This window comes from Protopterus annectens, chromosome 1.part0 (genome assembly GCF_019279795.1).
Source record: "Protopterus annectens isolate FY-2018-M chromosome 1.part0, PAN1.0, whole genome shotgun sequence".
NCBI classification, from domain to species: domain Eukaryota; kingdom Metazoa; phylum Chordata; order Ceratodontiformes; family Protopteridae; genus Protopterus; species Protopterus annectens.
Genome location: NC_056725.1, coordinates 1,859,689,470 through 1,859,711,945, shown reverse-complemented (window position 1 = coordinate 1,859,711,945; position 22,476 = coordinate 1,859,689,470). Strand labels below are relative to the sequence as shown.

The 22,476-nt window shown below is 44.2% G+C and overlaps 1 protein-coding gene across 1 annotated transcript in view; it reads right to left on the bottom strand.

The window, feature by feature from the left end:
* Positions 1-22,476, bottom strand: part of LIFR (LIF receptor subunit alpha) — a 1,345,198-nt gene that overhangs the window by 67,304 nt on the left and 1,255,418 nt on the right. The window contains exon 19 of the mRNA XM_044076229.1: positions 19,789-19,882. Within this exon, the coding sequence (XP_043932164.1) occupies positions 19,789-19,882 (94 nt within the window). The remainder of the gene's footprint in view (positions 1-19,788; positions 19,883-22,476) is intronic.

The following is a 22,476-nucleotide window of genomic DNA, read 5'->3' as shown; positions in this document are numbered from 1 at the left end:
AAAAAGATGTTTGGATTGAGTTGCTAGCCAAGGTTGCAATGCAATATGTGATTCAAATAGTACATCAATGCAGTATATTTTGACAGACATATGTTAAGAATGCTGACAGGCAGCAACAAATCACACAATTACACTGCCATCCTGCAAAATTAAGAACAAGAATGTGTCCCACATGCTTATGTACCCAAAGACACTGATCCTGTCACAGAACAGGACTCCTTTCTGCCCATAATTCTTGAAGGCCCTTTTTGCAACTAACAAACTATCATTCTTTTATACCAACATTAACTGTAAGTTGGAGTTTGAAGCTATTGTATTCTGTTACCCCAAATTACCCAGTGGTTTGCTTCCAGGATACAGGTGATTTTGTTATTTTACAAGTGTTAACAGAAGTTAATATCTTTCTGTTTAATGGAACAGCTTTTCAACAAATAAAAAGGGTAACCAAGGAAAAGACTATTATGCTAGCATATGCAACTTGTTTGCCAGACAAGTGGCTGGTGGAAGACTACTATTTCACCGAGTCCCACTCCCTTGACACAGTTCTGTTGGAAACCACTTTCAGCAAACCTAACATTGCCCCTTTCCAGACTACTATGCAATTATGGAGTTAGTATACATAATGTAGGTGGTGTGGAGGTTCCACCCTGAAAAAAAATAGTTTAGCTTTGGTCGGCTTAAAGAGGTTTTCAATGGAAATGTTTCACAAGAATGGGACTCACTGAAACTGTATATCAGAGTCTACAAGCATTCTGTTTATCTTACATTGGGAGCAAGAACACTTGTTCAGGTTAAACAAACTATCTGTTACAAATGTTTCACTGATGCCGTGCTTTTCATACTGCATGGTGACAGTAGTGTGCTGAATTCATTTCACAAACTAATGAATGAGAAGCAAAGGATCTTTTTTTTTAGACTTTTTGTTTCTAGTAATACAGCAAACCTACCAATTCTGGATGTGACAGGGTATCACAGTTCTAAACAAGTATCTCACACATATCCATTTATTTGAAAGTACTTTGGGGGAAAAATAGGCTGTTACACTTTACTAGTGCCTACTCCATCCAAGTTAAATCTTTTTGGGCCCCTTCAGACCTCATTTTTATTGCTCAGCTCCCCAGTACCTTGCATACACCCCAGGTCTACCAGCATCCTCCTGCAGACTTAATCCAGTGCTGCTGGGGCTGGTCATGGACCTTAAGGGTGTCCTGGGGGATTGGCCGTCTGTGATTCTATCAGGTGGGGAGTTTATTTTATATGTGCTACTCACTTTCCCTTTCCCTCCACGCTCATTGATTATATCCCAGGACAACTTCCTTCTTTGGACCATGCTTCCCTTTTGTGAGCGTCACCAACACCCCCCAGTCACCTGTGCCACTAATCAAAGCAAGGTCATCTGAGCCTCAGTCAGAGCTTTATCATTCTATGCCAACAGATCAACCTCAGCTTAGCTGTGTTATCAGAACCAACACTGACATCAGGAAGTTTTGTAAACACCACTGACCTCAGGAAGTTTTGTAAACACCATTGATGTCAGGAAGTTTTGTAAACACCACTGACCACAAAACATTTTGTAAACACCACTGACAACAGGAAGTTTCGTAAACACAAGTGATGTCAGAAAGTTTTGTAAACACAAGTGACTTCAGGAAGTTTTATAAACATAAGTGACGTCATGGAGTTTTGTAAATGCCACTGATTACGGTAACTTCTGTGCAGAAGGTTTTCAGTAAAGGATATCATACCAATCAGAACACAGTATCTCTGAGCCCCTGGGCTCATCACAGATGGAAGGAGGGAAGCTAAAGAGGGAATACAGAACCTCCTACATAAAAGATACAATTGCAACAGACAGAACATCTATGTGTTGATGGTCCAACGTGACCTTCAGTCAAAAGTAAAACCCAAGTTACAGCATTCATCAGTTATTTTTAAGTGTAGGTAAACAATAAGCAGTTGTCCAAGTAGAAGAACACCACAGTGTTCTGTCATAAGGCCTCCTACAGACACAACCAGCAAAATGGTGAATGTATGAGAGCAAAGAAAAAGCCAAAAGGCAGAGTTTCAAACTGAAAGTGCAGCTCACCCAGCGCAAATACCAGAAATCTTCTGTCTAGCTCCCCAGACACTGATGTGCCAGAAGGCATCTTCTATGCCATATCAATGTCATCCATTGATCTGTGGAATCAATAATTACATGGCCTGAAAAGGGATTACAAGAAACATCTCAAAACTGAAGTGAATGCTACAATCAGTCAGTTCCAAATCACAGTCCCCTAAATTTGAGTGGATTAAGAATGGTTGGCAAAAAGGCATTTAATGCGCTAAGCTCTCTTTTGACACCAAATGGTTCACAAAAAGTGGGTGGTCCTATGGCTTGAAGGGAAGAGGTCTTAAGACCTTTCTGACATTAAAATATACACCCCTTTCTATGATGCCCAACACCAAATCTCTTGGCTTACATTGAGCTAGACTCTGATAAATCCAGGGAGCCAACCACCTATAGTACAGCCTGACACTGACAATCAGAAATCCTGTAGGGTCAGGGGTGGAAAACCTCTAGAAAGGCATCTTTTATCTGGAAATCTCCTTCATCCTAAGAAGTACAACAGTTTAGAAGAAAAGGAGAAGAAGGAGAACTAAATATGCCCTCAACTGTACAAAATGTTTTGCACAATCTTTTGGAGATTCATGATTTCATTGAAGTGTTCTTTAAACAGAAACCCAGCCTTAAAGGAAACATTCAGAAAGCTTTATCTAACTTCTCAAGGAGAGACAGCCACAGTGGGGTTGCCCTGTTCAGTCAGATGCCAGCTGCTTTAATCCTGGTAAACTTACTCTCAGCATCAAAAATAAAAAGTCCTATAAAAAACACATTCATTAAATTCTTAAAGCCTCCCCCAATGGAAGCTAAGAAAGGTAAATAACGTCTCCAAACTTTACTCCCCACCTGAAACATGGGACATATTGGTTCATAGGACGATACTAGGCCTGGTGGCCATTATAAGCCTAGCCAAGAATTTCACCCGTGTTCCCTCAAAGTAGGCACCTGTTTTCCCTGTCCAGCAGGGACACAGGTGCGATCCCAGGGGTGTATTTTCTGTTTCCCATCCAGTCGTCCAGTTTCTTAAAGAGGGCTAGTGATGTACTCTGCTTGACATGGCGAGGGAGTCTATTCCAGAGATGGGGGGGTCTTTGGGACACTAATCTATCCCATCAACAAGTTCTATTAATGTCACAGACCAAGTTGAGGTCTTATGTGCAGGTTGTGTGAGTGGAGTTTGACTTACGGATATGCAGCAACTCCATCAAGGCTGGGTCTCAGACGGCCTTGTATGCCAGACACAGGTCACCTTTGAGCGGTCTGTATGAAACTGAGTAGAAGGAGGACAGGGCTTTTAGCTTATATGTATAGGATAGGCATTTGAGACTCTGGATTTTCCTGGTTAGGAACCTCTGTTGTCTCTTCAACTGCTGCATGTGCTTGGCAAGGTAAATGCTGAAAGGAGCACTGTATTCGATAATGGGTCTTATAAGAGAGGCGTACAGGGATGTTATGACCTCCTTGTTCCTGGATGAAATACCCTTACTTATGAGATGGGCCATGTAGAAAGCCTTCCGTACAATGGAGGCAATGTGGTGGTCAAAAGTCAGTTTATCAACTTGGGTGTCCAAGTCCCTCACGACTGATTGTGTGCTTAGAATGTTACTAATATTATAATTAGTGAGGGTGCCATTTTCCTCAAAGGGGATAATGATGCATTTCTTTGCCTTCAGTTTGAGGCTATGCTTCTGGCACCACTCATTAGTTTGGTAAGGCCTCCTTGAAGGATGTTCACATCATTAGGGGAATTTAAGACAGCACCCAGCTTTCAGTCATCTGCAAACTTAGTCAGCCAAAGACCACTGGTTTTGGCTTGCAACTCAGAAAAATATATCCTAAACAGTAGAGGCCCCAAGACCAATCCTTGGGGTACACTGCTTATTACGGGTCTACTACTTGAGATGTCTTCCCCTATTTTGACTGAGTGGGTTCTATCAGTGAGCCAGTTAGCTACCCATATGGCAACATACGGGCTGAAGCCTAGCTGGGAGAGTATCTATTATGCCCAAGTGAGGAATAGTGTCAAAGGCTTTGGCTAGGTCAAGGTAGGCAGTGTACACCGTCCTTTCCTCGTCCATGGCTTTGGCGACTGTTTTAATGAAGTCAACCAAGTTTAACAGGCATGATCTCCCTTTGACAAAACCAAAATGTGTGGGGGTCAAGTGTTTGGCGGTTGCCCCAGTCCTTAGTTATAAGATCCATGACAATGCATTCCATGGCCTTGCAGATCAGGCTAGTTAGGCTGATGGGCCTATAATTGCCTGGGTTGGTGGACGCTCGACCTTTGTGTAGAGGGATTACAGTAGTTGTCCTCCATTTGGCTAGGATGAAGCGGGTGCTCAGGATTTGGTTGAATAGGGTGCCTAATGGTGCTGAGAGCTCATGCCTGAGTTCATGTAGGACACAGCCAGGGATGCTGTCTGGTCCCACGGAGACTATTTTTTGTCTCTGAGAGGGCATTAAAGACTTGCTCTCTGGTGACGAGGGTGTGGGACAGGTGGGGGGGGGGCATGTGCTGCGGATGCCCTGGTTTACTGATGGTGGGGACAGGGCGTTGAAGTTTTCACTGAACCTGTCTGCCAGAAGGTGGGCTATAGTGTTAGTGTGTGTGGTGTTCTTCACCAACAGTTCAGAGCAAATTTGGGTGCTACCCACTGAGATATGTGAAGGCGGCTCTGTGATTGTCCTTAATGGATGTGGCCAATTTGGACTCGAAGCTAGCCTTAGAGGACTTCACCAGTGACCTTATTTGCTTGTTCAGACAAAGCAGAGATTGCTTCCAACTTGGCACCTGCTTCTTCTTGGTCCTGGACAGCAGTTATTTCCTTTTATTTTAGAGTTTGTTTATTGCGGCAGGCACAATGTGGCAGGCGATTATATTATCTTGACAAATCAGTCCATAACTGCAGATTCTCCGTCTGGGCATAGAAATGCCAAATGGTGAGGATTCTGAAACCTGCACTGGGCAGAGGAAATGGCATACAGATCAGCTTTGGGATACTTAGTCAGAAGGGAAGCTCATTTTGGAATGCCTATGTAAATGTTCAGCTTTCCTTACTGCTGACAGATCAAGTCTGATAATGTGAAGCAGTACAAATGACATCCTTGATATCAGCTTACAGGTATGGGATAGCTCTCAGTTTCTTGCCTATCATCACAACAAAAAAATGTTTCTTATGAGCAGAGAAGGACATACCTAACTGCATTTCAAGAGGCAAAAAGCTTATACAAAGGAGCTGTCACCAAAAGAAGAGCTACTGGTTTGGGGGTGTCATTATCATTAGTCTCAGGCACAGTGACTTCTGTGTATCTTGGAGTCTCCAAAAGCTACACAGTTAGAGTGGGGAGGGCTTCCTCCATCAAATGCCTAAAGGGTCCAAGGTGACAAAGGTATCATGCTCAAGCAACACTTAATGGGATAAATAGCAAGTGAATGTGTGAGACAAGACATGTATCAAAGACAGTGCAAAGGCATAACATGCCTACACCAAGCTCAGTAATGACATCTCGCTTAACAGCTATAGAATACTGTGTAACATCCCCTCAGCCATCTTTAACATAAAAAGAACAAGTTATATATGTCCAACATCGGTACTGTGAAAGCAGGGGGTCTGCTACTCTGCAAACAACAGCCAGAGGAATGTCGAAGTGAAGGCAGCTGTTTCACTGGTTTGCATCTGGACACCAAAGCATTTTGAGGAATCAAAGGCCCACTTCTTGCAAATAATGGAAAAACCGAAGATCAAAAGTTTACTGCCTTCAACCTAAGGAAACCTGAAACAGATGGATCACTACCTAAATGTATGCACTTTGCAGGTTCACAGGTTCATAGGTAGGTACTAGGCTATCTGGCCGAGGGCATTTATAAGCCTAGCTAGAGTGTGTCGGCTTTCGCTACCCCACTGATTAATTAACTGAGCCTCTGTTAAGCAGAGCCAATAAAGTGATCCCAGGGGTGTATTTTCTGTTACCCATCCACTCGTCAAGGCTTCTCTTAAAGAGTGTTAGTGAGGGGCTCTGCCTAATGTAGTTAGGAATTTTGTTCCAAAGCATGGGGAGTCTCTGTGACAGGAATCTCTCTCTCTAGCATGTTCTACTTATTGTTGTGGCGAGGTTTAGCTCACTAGAGTGCGTGGCTCGCAGTGACTTGGATTTCTTTAGGTGGAGCATGTCCATCAATTCTGAGTTCTACATGGCTTTGTAAGTCAGGCAGAGATCACCTCTGAGTAAGCGATATGCCACTGAGTACAGCCGGAGTTTTTTCAGTCGGGCTGCATAGGACATATGTTTGGGGCCAGTAATCCTCTTGGTGAGGTGCTTTTGTGGTCTTTCAAGTTGTTGGAAGTGTCTTGTGAGGTACATCCCAAATGGGGCATTGCACTCTATGATGGGTCTGATGAGTGACGAGTAGAGGGGCATTATAACCTCTTTATTTCTAGATGTGAACCCCTTAGTAATTAGATGGGCCACATAGAAGGATTTCCTAACTACTTTGGCAATATGATTGTCAAAGGAGAGATTACTATCTACCTGGGTCCCCAGATCTCTTATTACCTCTTCTGTATTAAGGGGACTGCTGCCTATGTGGTAATTCGTGGATGTTTTGTTTTTCCTGAGAAATATATGCCGAACAGTAGGGGCCCCAGAACCGAGCCTTGCGGGACACCACTTGTGATTGGTTTAGAGTCAGACCTGGAGCCTGCTATTTTTACCGTGCGAGTTCTGTCTGTAAGCCAGTTGGCAACCCATCTTGTGACGTAGGGGTTTATGTTTAGGCTGGTGAGTTTTTCTATAATACCCGAGTGAGGAACAGTGTTGAACACCTTGGCGAGATCAAGGTAGGCTGTGTGAACCACCTTTCCCTCGTCTATGGCCTTGGTAACTGTCTTGAAGAAGTCAACCAGGTTTAGTAGGCATGATCTGCCCTTAACAAAGCCGAACTGGGTTGGGTCAAGTGTTTGGAGGTTCCCAATGTCTTTGTTAATGAGTTCCATGATGATGCGCTCCATAACCTTGCAGACCAGACTAGTCAGGCTTATGGGGCGATTTACCAGGGTCAGTTGTGGCCCCTCCTTTGTGGAGTGGAATAACCATTGCTGTGCACCATTCTATGGGCACATAGCCTGTGGAGAGGCTGAGGTTGAACAGAGTGTTTAGGTGGGGGGTTAGTTCGTTCTGTAGTTCGTGCAAGACGCAGCCTGGGACACCATCTGGCTCCATTGATGCTGTGTTTTTGGCTTTTGAAAGGGCTGTTTTCACCTGTGCTTCTGTGATTTCCGGGACACTACACTTTTCTGATATTGTTGTGGGCCATTTTGAAGGTGAGAGGGAGGTGAAGTTTGCACTGAATCTATCTGCCAGTATGTTGGCAATATTAGTAGGTTCAGTATATTTTGTGCTATTTTGCACAACCTCAGAGCATATCTGCGAGTTGCCACTTAGATTTTTGACATAGCTAAAGAAGGCTTTTATGGTTATCTTTTGAATCCTTGGCTATTTTTCTTTCGAAGTTAGCCTTGGATGATTTTATGAGGGACCTTAGTTTCTTACTGACACTGATCAGGATGTCTTTCCTTCTTGGGATTTGCTTTTTTGCCTGAACTAGTTTCCTCCTTTTGTTGTATAACCTGTTTATGGCAGAGGTCCACCAGACTGGTTTCCTTCTCTTAGAGGAGTGAGTCTTGGTTTTGCTAGGGATGGCATGATCCATACATCCTTGTAGGTGCTCATAGAGTGCAATTGTAAAGGATTCTGCATCTTGGGCAGTGTTATCCTTCAGCGTGGGGGCTGTGAAACTTACCACCTCTGCCTTAAGTACGGTGAAGTTTGCTTTAGAAAAGTTTTTCACTGTGGTTTCCTTGGTTGGGGGTGGTGGTGGAGTGTGGACATCCAGAGTGATTAGTTTATGGTCTGATCTAACCAGTGACGGGCTTGACCTCCGGTACGGAGCACCTGTCGCCCATGTTGATGATGACCAGGTCCAATATGTTGTGGCCTCTGGTAGGGCAGTTTACCAGCTGATCCAGGGAATTTGAGTTGATAAATTCCAGGAAGTGCTGAGCCAGGGAGTTTGTACTCAAGCAGTTTTCCCAGTTAATGGTAGGGTAACTGAAATCTCCCAAGATCAGGGTGTTCGGTAGGAACTTCATGTTTTCCAGTGTCTCCAGAAAGGCGGAGTGGTGGTCCTGGGTCATGGAGGGTGATCTGTAGCAGACCACAATTTGCATTGCAGATTTGCCCGATGTTAGTTGCACATGGATGATCTCAGAGGTATCATGCTGTGCCACTAACCTGGAGGTGTGGGTATCATTGATGAATATGAATACACCCCCTCCTTTTGTGTTTCGGTCCATGTTCTGTGGCCGAAATGTGTGGTATGAGTTGTAGCCCAATAGTGCTGGAGTGCTCTCTGGAGCCTTGAACCAGGTTTCAGTTACTGCACAGATGTTGACGTTCTCCATACTTAGCAGTGCTTTGAGTGCATGCATTTTGAGATTTAAACTCCTGGCGTTGAGTAGCATAACCCTCATTTTTTTACTTGTGCTGTTTACGGAGGTGGGTTTGAATTTTGAGCCTTGCCTACAAAAGGTACTATGGGGGCAGCAAGAGCCTTGGCCAGTATTCGAAAGCCAAGGGGTGACATGTGCAAGCCGTCTCTTGTGAAGCAACGCGGCTTGTCGAGCATGTCATCCCAGGCTAACAGACACTGGATCCCCTTTGAATGACACCAGAAGCTTAGCCAATTGTTGAAATCGATTATTTTTTCTTTATACTGAGATATCATTCTTGGTGAGGGCAGGATGCTACTCAGGGTCAGGGTCATACCCGCCTGGGCTACATGATCAGAGAGCTCTTCCATGTCTCTTTTCATGTAGTCCAGGGAGGTACGACTCAGGTCATTCACACCAACATGAACAATGACACAGTCATATTTGTACTTGTTCTGGAGTGACCTGAGTGCTTGTGTTATGTGGTGGATTCTGGCTCCCGCCAGGCAGCTAACAGTAACTTTCTCCTTGTCCAGCCTAGTGAGTGGGGCGTCAGTGTGCCTGACTATTGAGTCACCTATTACTAGTGTGTTAGGTATGTTATTTCGTCTTAAGGGCTGTGATTGTGCAGCACATTGATTTTGTGTTTTATGTGTTGTCTGGTTTGTGATGGGAGGTGCAGGTTTTTTGGGTGTTTGCTTTGGAGGTCTGTGATACTTTTGCAGGTTTTTATTTAGAGCCTCCGAGTATGATTTTGTGTATTTATGTGTATTGTTTGCCAGTGCTGGTTTGGTAGGTCTATGTGAGGCTGGAGGTGTGGTGCAAATGTTAACCTTCTCCTCATGACTGCCTGTTCCAGTCTTGGGTGGAGAGACCTTAGCCTCCAGTTTGGCTGTATAACTGCATTTCTCACATATGTTAGTGTTTTTTGGTAGGAGGAGAAGGCTGTCTGTGTACATGAGGCAGTTGTAACATTGCCTCAGGATACCCAAACTCACCAGCTGGACTGGAGAGTACACCTTAAGTTGCCCTTTGGTCATGCCTGAATAGTAGGGTGAGCTGCTTGGTTGGTGAGGGGTGGATAAAGAGCCTTGCCCTGCTGGGCAGTCAAGTGTTGGGGTATATTAGTGCTTGTTATTAGGTCTGAGCAAGTGCTGGACTGCAGGATGCTTTTTGAGTGCTTAGGTTGAGAGTTAGACTAGTTTCAAGTGAAAAAACTGAAGAGGAGACTTAGTGGAACTGGGAATAATTTAACCCTAGCTAACCGGTGCTGCCCAGCGCACAAAACCATGCAACGCGTTTTTTAAACTACTAACTTCTGGGCTGGAACTTTTAAATGTATGCATGCACACACACATACACATGCATGGGTGTGTTTATTTTGGCCTTAAAACAACATACTACTGATGACTTGATTATCCAAAAGGAAATGGATTTGTTAAGGGACAACTTGGATCCTGGCTGCTTAAGAGCTCTATGATGGTCCAGAGAAAATGACATTAGCACAAGCTGCTGAAGGTCCTGAGTTTGAGTCCCAGTCAAAGACCTATATTTTCCTTCCATATTCAAATTTTGAAATAATGTCTGTGTGTGTGTGTGTGTGTGTGTGTGTGTGTGTGTGTGTGTGTGTGTGCGTGCTCCTGTGTATAATCTTATCTTAACACAACTTGGCAGCAATTCCTAGATGAAAGGAAAATGGCTTTGTTAAGGAACAGCTCACAGCCTGGTTGTTTATGTTCTCGCTGATGGTCTAGAGGCAGTGAAATCAACACGGACTGCTGAAGATCCTAGGGTCAATTCTAAATCTAAGTTCTAAATTTTCCTTTCATTCTCTATGATTTAAATAATACTTCTGCATCTGTGCGAGTGTTTGTAGTGTGGGCAACATTAGTCACTTCTGCTTACAAGAAGTACAGCTCCTCAGTCTATACCATCTGGAATTATTTTTTTTTTTTTTGTAAACTAGAAAATCAGTAAAATCCTCAGGGTCCACAATAGGTCTTAAGCCCCCTGGTTTCTGGGGTAAAAGGCATGATGTGGATTAAGAAGTTATGTACTTACCATAACGTTCCATGTTAGTTGTCTTCTTTTCGCCTTCTTTCTTGCTGGATGGGTTCGGAGCAGACCCTCGGCTCCTACTCGGCCTATACTATAGCTCGAGAGCTATTTTTACCGGCTTGAGGCAGCCCTATATCCCAGCATACCATGCGCTAACTCCCCAGATCTCGTTGGCAGCTAACACATAGTATAAAATTATTATTATTATTATTATAATTATAACCAAAAACTGTCTCCCTGCTGGTAACCCTAATGATACGGGGTAACCGTGAAGGACTATACAACATGAAATAGAAGGACTCAGAGACCTTCAAGTCTGTCCAGGCTAGGGGGCAGGAAGGAGGGGCGCAAGAAAGAAGGCGAGAAGAAGACAACTAACATGGAACGTTATGGTAAGTACATAACTTCTTAATGTTAAGTTGTCATTCTCGCCTTCATTCTTGCTGGATGGGACAGCGTCCCTAGCACCTTGGTCCTGGGTGGCTCAACTGAACAGACTCCTGAGTACGGTGGAACCAAAGTCAGCTCTATTTCTGGAGGCTATATCAAGCTTGTAATGGGTAATAAAGGTATGTTGAGAAGCCCATGTAGCTGCTGCACATATGGCATCCAATGGTAACCTTGCTTGAAAGGCTGTTGATGTTGATAGTGCCCTGGTTGAATGAGCCTTAGGCCTAATCGGGAGTTGTTTGTGTCTCAACTCGTAGACAAAGGTAATGATGGATGTCAACCATCTGGAAAGAGTTACCTTTGATACTGGAAGTCCTTTCTTTCCTTCAGCATAAGAGAGAAAGAGCTGTTCTGACTTTCTGAATTGTTTTGTCCTGTCTAAATAATACCGCAGCTGGCGATGAACATCCAAGGAATGTAATTTCTGTTCAGCCATGTTTGAATAATCTGGGAAGAAAACAGGCAAGGCAATAGTGTGGTTCAGATTTGATTCAGAAGAAACTTTCAGTAGAAAGGAAGGATTCGTTCTGAGAGTTACCCTGTCTTTATGAAAAACCAAATAAGGGGGACGGACGGACAAGGCCTGGAGTTCCGATACCCTTCTGGCAGATGTTATAGCCACCAAAAACAGAGTTTTCCAAGAGAGAAGTTTGAAGGAGCAAGAAGCTGCAGGTTCAAAGGGAGGGAGAATCAATGACGTTAATACTAAATTTAAATCCCATTGTGGAGGTGGATCCTTAATGGGAGGTCTGAGCAAGAAGATGCCCTTGAGGAAAGCTTTACAGAGTTTGTGGGACATATTTGCTTCCGAGAGCCCCACATGAAAATTTGCAATGGCCGCTAGTTGTACTCTAATAGTGGCCGACGACAATCCTGAATGAAAAAGCTCTGCCAGAAAATCTAGAACTTTATGAATTGGTGCATTAAAGGGATCTAAGGACCTAGCTTCTGCCCAGAGCGAAAAACGCTTCCAATTGCTCGCATAAGTCTTTCTAGTATTGGACTTATGGGAAGCAAGAATGATATCACGGACAGGAAGAGAAATAAAGGGAAGCCTGGCTATGGTTGGAAGTGGAGCAACCAAGCTGTGAGGTTGAGGGAACGAAGAGACTGGTGCAGCTTGCCCGTTAAATGGGTCAACAGGTCTGGAAGGGGTTCCAGATGCCAGGGCTGTTCCAGTAGATAACGGTGCAGGAACGGAAACCATACTTGTCGAGGCCAATATGGAGCAATGAGGATCATTTTGGATCTCAATGCGGTTGCTTTCTGAATTAATTGCGGAATCAACGGAAAGGGGGGAAATGCGTATAGATGACCCCGAGGCCAATCGTGGACGAGAGCGTCTCTGGGGGGATGGCCTGGTAGAGGGAAGAGAGTGAAGAAGTCGAGGCACTTGCTGTTTTGAGGGGTTGCAAAAAGGTCGCAGCAAGGCTGGCCCCACTTCTGAAAAATTCTCTCTGCTACCGCTTGATTTAGAGACCACTTGTGAGGCATGAGAATTGTTCTGCTCAGTCTGTCCGCTATGATGTTGGACCTCCCAGGGATGTGCGTTGCTATCAGAAACCTTTGAGAGGAGATCGCCCATTGCCAAAGTCTGAGTGCTTCTCGACATAGGGGGTAGGACTTTGTTCCGCCCTTCTTGTTTATGTACCACACTACAGACATATTGTCTGTTTGAACTGCTATAGTCCCGGTGGGAAGAGAATCCTGAAGGGCTTGCAACGATAAAAGCACTGCTGTCATCTCCAGGACATTTATGTGTAGGTGGCATTCTAATTGTTGCCATGTGCCCTGGACAGTCCTGCCCTGATAGTGCCCCCCCCACCCGATCAGGGAGGCATCCGTTGTCACTGTGGCAACTGGAGGGGGAAGAACAAAGGGTCTGCCCTGAAGAAGTTGAGGGGAGACCATCCACCAGGAGAGGTGTCTCTTGCAAGATGGGGTTATCAAGATGTTGTGAGTCATTGGGAGGTGTTGAAATGACCACTGAGAAAAAAGCATCCACTGGAGAATTCTCATGTGGAAGCGGGCTAAGGGGAGGAGACGGATAGCCGCTGCCATGAGGCCTAACGTTTTCAGTACTAACTTGACTTGAATTCTGTTGGACTGCAACAGAAACCGAACATTCCACCGTATGTCTGATGTCTGTCACTCTCTGAGGTGGCAATGTTGCAGACATTTCTCTGGTGTTTAGTATGGCGCCTATGAAGTTTATAGATTGACAAGGCGACAAGGAGGATTTTGCAAAGTTTATGGAAATACCTAGTTTGTTGCAAATGTGAATGGTGTAATCCCTGGCTATTATAAGATGCTGCTTGGTGGTAGCGGTAATGAGCCAGTCGTCTAAATATGGAAACACCTGGAATCCTTTTTGTCTCAGGTGAGCCGTGACCACTGCCAAGCATTTGGTGAACACCCGGGGGGCTGTGGTGAGACCAAAGGGCAGGGCTCTGAATTGGTAATGACTGGCTCCCAGCCGGAAGCGGAGAAACCTCCTGGAGCGCCTGTGTATCTTTATATGATAGTACGTGTCCTGAAGTTCTAACGAGCACATCCAGTTGTCTCTGCCCAAAAAGGGTAGAATGGACTGCAGTGTTACCATCCGAAATTTTGTCTTCTGCACAGACTTGTTCAGTTTGCTGAGGTCCAAAATGGGTCTCCAGTCTCCTGTCTTTTTTGGTACCAAAAAGAACCTGGAGTAGATTCCGGATCCTAGCTGGTCTGCTGGGACTGCCTGGATGACTCTTTTTTTCTAATAGCTTTTTTATTTCTAGCTGTGCCTGACCCCTTTGTGCGGGTGGTACGTCTGGGAGGGGTCTTGGCGATTGGATCGGAGGGGAAATTAAGGGGATTTTGTAACCCTCGGATATAATCAACTGTACCCATTTGTCTTGAGAGAGTGATTGCCAGGCTTCCGGGTACAGAGATAATCTTCCCCCGACTGCCTCCGAAGGTGGACAGTCGGGCAGCTTCTCAGGGATGCTGAAATGGTTGGTCAGGGAAGGATTCCCTGGAACCCTGGTTCTGTGGACCCCCTCTGCCCCTGGGGTAGCATCTATTATTGTTCCCCCCCTCTGCCTCTGGGGGGGATGTTCACCACGTGCGGCAGGCGCGACTCCCTGTAGTTTGCGGAACCACATCTTTCCACCCTTCTGGCCTTTAGGGTAAGGTCTAGATGGTGTGGAAAAGTGGACTCCCACGGCAGAGAGAGTCTTACCATCTTGCTCGCACCTGGTGAGGGTATTCTTCACCTGAGGTCCAAACAATTCTGAACCATCAAAGGGGGTGTTGGTGAAGGATGCCTTGAAGGGATCAGCAGAATTACAGAGTCGCATCCAGGCGTGACGTCGCAATGCAACACCTGTGCCTGCGGCCATACTCGCTCCATCGGCTGCATAGGAGATAAGCCGCATGGAGGAGTTGACAATGGAATTCAGGGTAGCCAGCTGGGAGTTAATCTTGTCCTGATACCCCACAGCAGAAGGATCCTGTATAGTTTCACCCAGTTCTTTGAGCAAATCTCTCCGAAGGTGGGTGAAATGACATAAATAGTTCAGCGACCGCATGGCAAAGGTCGCTGAAGCAAATGTCCGCTTACCGTACCTGTCCATGGTCCTGGACTCTCTGTTAGGAGGATGAACAGGTACCGAAGGATCAGCTAATTCCTTCTTAGTGGCGGCTGCTACCACCATAACATCTACCGAGACACCTTTGGTCAGAAATGGTTTGTCCTCCAGAGCAGAAATAAATTTAGAAGGCCTCCTAGGGGTAGGTTCCATTGAGTCAGGAGCCGCCCACACCTTTCTGGCCACTACTTCGACACCCAGGAGGTGGAAGGGTGAGACCCAAAAGCGTCAAGGTAAACCGACTCATCCTCGGAGGGTTTAAGGGTGGACCAATTCCCCCTCTGTTTCAGGATCTCTAGGATGTCTGAAAAGGAGACATCCTCAGAGGGGGATCTCGGGGAACCCTCCGACTCATCCAAGTCGGTGTCCGAAGTGAGAGACTCGGGGGAGTCTATGTGCTTCCTCTTGCACTGTTTTTTCCTAGGGGGTTCCCCTGAAGCTTCAGGGGAGGCCTCGGAGGAGGAAGAGACACCTAAAGTGGGTACCCTATGCTTTGGATTTCTGCTATCAGTTGCAAGAGGATGGCCAGAGACCGTAACAGGCACTGTAGATGGAGGAGCTGAAGAACCCAACCTTGGAGCGGACACTGGATCCAGCACGCTCCTCATCACCTCGAAAGCCCCCCTATCAGGCACCGAAGACAGTCCCGGCTCCAAAGACACCCGAACCACCTCCAGCCCCGACAGAGAAGGCTCCGAGAATGATGTTGGGGCCGAACTAACCAGAGCCGATGCTCCGAGGGGGAGAGCAGGGTCGAACAAGGGTCCGATGCTATTCGCCCCCTCAGAGCCGACAATGGAGTCTTGGCTCCCAGACCTCTCCATGGATGGTACCAATGAAGAAGTCGGAGCCAACGACACCGGAGCCGAAGGTGGAAGTATCGGCTCCGAAGTGGGCAAGGTTACGGTTCCGACAAACTCCGACTCCGAACTCGACTGGAGAGTCGGAGGAGGAATCGAAGGCGGCACTGAGGGAGCCACAGTCTGGTGAGACGGGCTTTGGAGCATTTGGGCCAGTGCCTGAGATTTTATGAGTCTACTGACTACCCTCTCAATATCGTGGTCAGAAAGCCTAGACGACCTGGAGGAATGAGTCCTATGACTCCACTCCGATAGGAGGGGTGATCTTGGAGCTGATCGGACGGACTCTAGTGAAGGAGACCTAGAGCGCTTGCGTGCTGAAGTCGTCTCCGATACGGGTTTCGGAGCGGAAACGATCTTGCTCGCATCGGCTCCGACTGGAGCCGATGTCGGAGCAATCTCAGTTTCGCCAGCCCTCGACTCAGAAACTGGAGCCGAAGGTTTGGCAGGCTTAGATGACTTCCCCGAGCCAGACTTGGACGGGGAATCATCGGGCTTCAATAAGCCCCTCAAAATAAGTTTATTACGACGCTTCTGCAGGACTCTTGAACTAAATCTGTGACAGACGGAACAAGAGTCCTGCAGGTGCAAAGGCCCGAAGCAGTAGACGCAAGAAGTGTGACCGTCTGTCAGAGACATTTTCTGACAGCATGAGTCACACTTCTTGAATCCCGAGACCTTAGCGTCTTTGGACATCGCCCTACAGACAGTAACTCAGTCAGCACACACACACTCACTCATTTACACACAAGGGGGAGTTGAGGGGGCTGACTAGAACAACAACACACACACACACACACACACACTAAGGGGATGAGTAAACAGAAAACTAAAGCCAGTAGGCCCGATTATAAAAGTTAACTAAAGGGGCTGGTTAGGGCTTATGAAACAAACACTAATAAGTAACAATATCGATAGGGAACTAATGAAGGAAAATAATCTAAGAAACTACCTCAAAAATAGAAACTTTATTGAAAATTCCTTTTACTAACCTGAGCCGGTAAAAAAAGGCAACCTCGCAGCGAAGCAGCAAACGAGATCTGGAGAGTTAGCGCATGGTATGCTGGGATATAGGGCTGCCTTGAGCTGGTAAAAATAGCTCTCGAGCTATAGTATAGGCCGAGTCGGAGCCGAACCCATCCAGCAAGATTGAAGGCGAGAATGACAACTTAACATCAAATGTTCTGCAATAATGACCTCAGTGTCTCCATTGCTACAGCTCATTTAGGAGGAATATGAGGGTTTCTTTTTGAAAACCTGTCTGCAGCTACCAAGAGGCGGGGATGCTGGGATGAATGGTTGCAAAAGTTGATAAATACTCTAGGGTATGTTTTTCCTCTGGCAGCAGAAGTATCCTGAGATTCATTATGGTGGTTCTCCACTCACTGGGACAGAGAAAGAACCTTTCTTCAACTACTTCTGAATGGGAAGGAATACAGTGATGTACCAAAACTTCACATTGACTGTTAGGCAGCTGCTTTTTGCTGTGGGTGAAGCCCCTTCTTGGCTTGTTCACTTTGATAACTTGATAAGGGTTCCTGCTGTGACTGGAGCTGTTTCTTAAGCGGACTACACTTCTGCAATTTTCTAAAAGAAGGCCGGACATTCTTGTAAAGATAGAACCCTTGTGAAAAATGTTACCCAACAGAATTATCTTCTGTTCTTGCTATTTTAATGAATCCAGTCTAGATTCATACCTTGCGCAAGCAGTCAGTGGCCTATGAAAAGATCATTTACAGCGTACTGTAAATAAATAAATAAATAAAAACAAATAAATAAAAAAGAAGGGACTCAAAGTGGAAAACATGAACATTCTTTTCTTTAATTCATGCAACAGAGACTTATTTTTATTTTGGTTGCTTTAAATGTTTGGAGCATTACCTGTGCCATCTTTTTATTTTGTTTATCATTTAAAGCTTCACGCTGGAGTCAAGAACCTTAATATGAGACCCTTAACTAAAAATCTTGTTCAAACCTCACCAAACAAGTAGTGTCCATTAAAAATGTATCAGGCCATAAACAATTCTGATTGATGCTAATTTGGTAGTGGATAGTTGTGTTGCCATTTCTCACCTACAAGATGGAAGGAAAATACACCATTTTGCATGAATTATTTTCCATTGACTGGATTCCCCAGAAAGAGTACGCAGAGAATTCACAATTGCTTCATTAGTGATCGATCATCAAGGACCAAAGACCCTTAAAAATAAACTAAGCCAACACACAACTTCTGGACATAAAAGAACTCATACATTTTTTTTGCATTTACAAACAGTTGTTTTGCTCCTTTCTGGTCGAAGTGAAACTACTGTGACATTTTTCTACTTTATTATTAATGCTGTGCCATATATTTAATGTCCACTAATTAAATTATACAAATTTCCTTTTGATAGTATAATAACTTCTACTTTTACACAAACTCAACATGATGTGTGCTAGCTATTTTCATTATTACCTTACTCTGAATCTACAGCAATAGGTCTGGAAAGGGGAAAAATAACTGCAATGTCAACTTGTTTTTACATACAGATCAAATGAACAGATCATAATATAAATCTTACATTTCTACCAATTTGTTCTTACAGTATGAACTCCAGAAGAAAGGCTCCTACTAGCCCCAAAGCACGAGCAATTGCAAAACTTGGTCCAATTAGATCATGTATGTGTTCCATTGTCTTTTGGTTTTCTGTTAGTGGAACGGCATACCATTTTTTTTCTACCCATTTTTCCCAGTAAGCTAGCTTTCGGGATTACTACTGGTAAATCACTCAAATGTTTTGCAAATTTCTCCATCTTCACAGCAGGTATTAAAACAGCAGAGGTTGCAGTAAGATGCCTTCGCCATGAAACAACATGCAGGTTGATCAGCATGTCAGGAGGGGACAATGCAGAGGAAAGCAGTGGTTCTGGATGTTACCCACATGGGCCAGTGTCTCAAAGACAAACAAAGAGGCTTCCTGTACCTTGTCAAAGGAGACCCATTTCTAGAGCAATTAGAATGCTACTGTCTAGAAGAAATGAAGACACGTCTTACTAGGGTTGAATGTGGATCTGTGTTTGTCACTTTATTACTTTCCTTACTTTTTACGGGCTCTCATTGGACAAGCCAATCATGTGTCTGGCTGGTCTCAAACTCCTGACTGAATGTAAAGGACTTACATGTGGTATGGACCTAAACAGTAGAGACCCATGAAGTGCCTGTTGTGTTTGGCCATTTTTGAAAACAAAGCACTTTTGAAAATTGTCAAAGACCGTCTTTCCCCTGATGACAGGACAGCAAATGAAATAACTGAAAAAGGAAACCACTATTTCTGAATGTTAAAAAAAAAGGAAACAAGAGCAGGTTCAAATACTGTATACACAAAGGAGAAAATAAATACACCATGCAAAATCAGTTTTTAAGAAAATAAGCTTTACTTAAGGACCTTCTCTATAAAACACAGCAAAATCTGAAACTAATCCAAAGTGAAAACAGACAAAAACAAAACATCTTCTGTCCCTCATGTTCCAGAGAGCCTTTAGCTAAGAAAGAGGGCAAAATTATAAAAGGCCAAGCACACAAACCAGTCTGTAGTAAAAAAAAAAACTTGCCCCAAATGTATTTAAAAAGTAATACAAGTTCACTGAATGTGAATAAATAAATAAATAAATGTATTCTTCCCCGATCTGGGTTGCAGGGTTATCTTGGATGGCTGATCACGCTGAACTGCTTGTGAACAAAACTGTGGCAGCTTCATCAGCTGAAGGGATAATCACATGATCAGTAATGAATTTCACACTATTACTTGAGCTTAACACAATACATATAAACTGGTTTTCTAAGTTCTAGTCCAGATAACAGCACAAATAAAATAAAACAAAAATAAAATAATATAAAATAAAACAAAAATAAAAATGCATTACCTTTTTGATAATGCTGCTGAACTGAAATGCAACTGATAAAATATTCAGGCTCAGACTTCATTTAACCCTAACCCCCCCCCCCCCCCCCCACACACACACACACACACACACACACTTGAAATTATGTTTTTTGGTGGATTTGATCTGAAAACTATGTATTCAACCTTTCAGTTCTTTTACATTTCTCTACCTAAAGCTCAATGCACATTTTGTAATTACTTTGCAAAGTCATGTAGTCACAGGCAAATATGTCAGAAAAAGGAACTCAATAAACCTCTTCTGCATAAAAATATACCTACCATCTTCTTTTGCGGTAGCAAACAACACTGGTAATTAACCCCAAACACACTGCAGCAGCAACAGGAACAAGAATGGCTGGAAGTATTTCTATAACTAAAACAGAAAGGAAAAAATGTTAGCATATAGAGTATGTGTATGTGTGCGCGTACATACATAGATGCACAAACAGCTGTACATGTCATCAAATCGCTAATTTGTACTATACATTTTAAGACACTTCAGTTTCATGACGCAATACAGTGTTTCTAAAAATGGAAACTACTTGCGGTGGTGGTGCTGCGGTAGCATTGTCGCCTCACAGTTGGACGTTGCCCGTTCGATTCTCAGAGCGTTTTTTGTGTGGCGACATGCGTGAACGGGCATTCCTTCGTTGAAGGTTGTGCGTTAGGCCCGGCAAGCCAGCACGTAAAGCTCTACTGCCAATCATTAGCGGACCGGAGTTCCACTGTGGCGACCCCTAACCGGGAAAAGCCGAAAGACACAAACAAACTTATCCACAATACACCATTCTACAAAAGGCTTCTAGAAATGAAAAGATATTATAGATGATCCCCATCAGCAACTTATACAATGAAAGAATGACATTTGTACCTCTACAGCCACACCCCAGTACAACACCACATCATTCTGTTGGCCATAATTACTGCCCTTTCACATCACTATGATTCGTCCTACAGACAGTTATAGCCATTCTACTGAAACTAACGTTTGAAATGAGAGAGAGTATTCAGAAAGTAATGTCAGATGTAAAAGTACCTTGAAATAAAAAAATTTCTATCTTACTTCTGTACTAGTGTATAACACTCAGCACTTTCTTATAACTCTAATAATTTAGCCCTCTGATATCTTACCAAAATGCATATCCTTGCATCTATTTTGAATGAATCTGCTGCAACCATAATAAATCTTCTAGCCACACTAGAATAAAATGGTTTGCTTCTCAATTTTAAACCTCCTGTTCTATCTTGTTATCATTGGTAAGTTAGCTATTTTTATTCTCTAACACCATTTTTCACAAGTATGCACAGCAGGGCATTTGCTATATTTCGGTACAAACTAGTAGACAAACAAAGTCAAAAATACAAGAGTGGGCACTTAAGGACAAAAAATGTGTTGCATAAAGGCCACCACATTTTGTTCTATGAAAGGCAGGAGCCGTCTTGTTGAAATCATCAAAGACACTAATAGGTGAGGGACACAGGCTATCTTAAGACATACTCAGAGATGGTCTTATACTACACCTTACTCTATGTGTACAGTGGCTTTATCACAGCTTATTAGTGCAAGAGTGGTATGCACATGGCTGTGCTGCAGTGGTACTGCAAAACAGGAATGCCTACTCTCCATAACTTTTTCTTGACTGTGTGTGTGTGTTTGTGTGTGTGCGCACGTATACATGCATGCATTTGCACACGTGCACACACGTGCTAGGAGAGGTCACAGCTGACAGCTACTGGCAGTAGTTCTTTTCAGTACCTCACAGTGGCAGAGGCTAACAGTCTGTTAAGAAAACAGGGCTTCCCAACTTACTCTGTTGGTAGGGAAAAAAAAGGTTAGTCAAACAGCTCATTTAACACTGAGGATAAAGGAGGGGTAGCCTTAAGTAAACCTTGTATTTATGTTAGATAAGGAGCACACTGGATCAATTTAAGTAACACACATGTATGACAAAATATTAGGTATATCTGCCAAATAATAGTCATCATTCTTCTTGTGACACCATATGGAAACTCTTTTCCACTTGGAGATGAAAGATTTTCTATTAACATTTTTTTTACCTCCTGGAGTACCTGAAACATGTCCTCTGAGAATTTGTGTCTGAAGGGGATTAAGAATCTACCACCAAGAGGGCCAAGTTGAGAGCCTGAAGAGTGGGGTGAATCAGAGAACTCTTGTTTTGTGTGAGTCCACTTTGTTGGGTAACTTGAAGTGAGTGCCCCTGACCAGATGAAGTAGAAAGGGGAACCAATGCTTATGGGGCCAAAAAGGAGTTACTAGCATATTTTTGGAATCATACCTCTGGATCTTAAGGAAAACCTTTGGGATCAGAGGGAATGGAAGGAAGGCGCATAGGAATTTCTCCAACCAGTTGAAGGACAAGACTTCAGTTCTTCATGCCTGGTGACAATGTGTAGTGGCACAGAACAATCTGAGTTGTCTATTCTGACTGGAGACAAGATCAGTTCGGAAGGTGGCCTAATGGTTAAGGTGTTTGCCTTACAAACACAAGGTCGCAGGGTTTGATCCTCACAAGGGATAATTGGCTAGGCTTACAATGGCTCGCAAGGGCAGTTAGCTTAGTACTAAACTATGAACTATGATCTATCTGAGGTGTACCCCATTTGTGGACTATGTCCAGGAAGGCCTCCCTGTTCAACATCCATTCATGAGGGTTTTCCAAGGACCTGCTTTGTGAGTCTGCGACAACACTGTCTGCTGATGGAATATAGATGGCCCATAGGGACAGATTTGCTTTTATTGCATGGTACTATGTCATTAGAGCTATTGGGCACATCTGGTAAGACTTGCTGCCCCTCTGATTGTCGATGTACCACAAGACTGAGGTGCTGGCCATGAATACTATCGGGGGCTTGGACTCCACAGGTGAGAAGGCATCTGTGACGATGTGAGGTATTGCCAGCTATGCCAGGAGAAGTACGGTAGTGGATGTGTAACATATGCCAGCA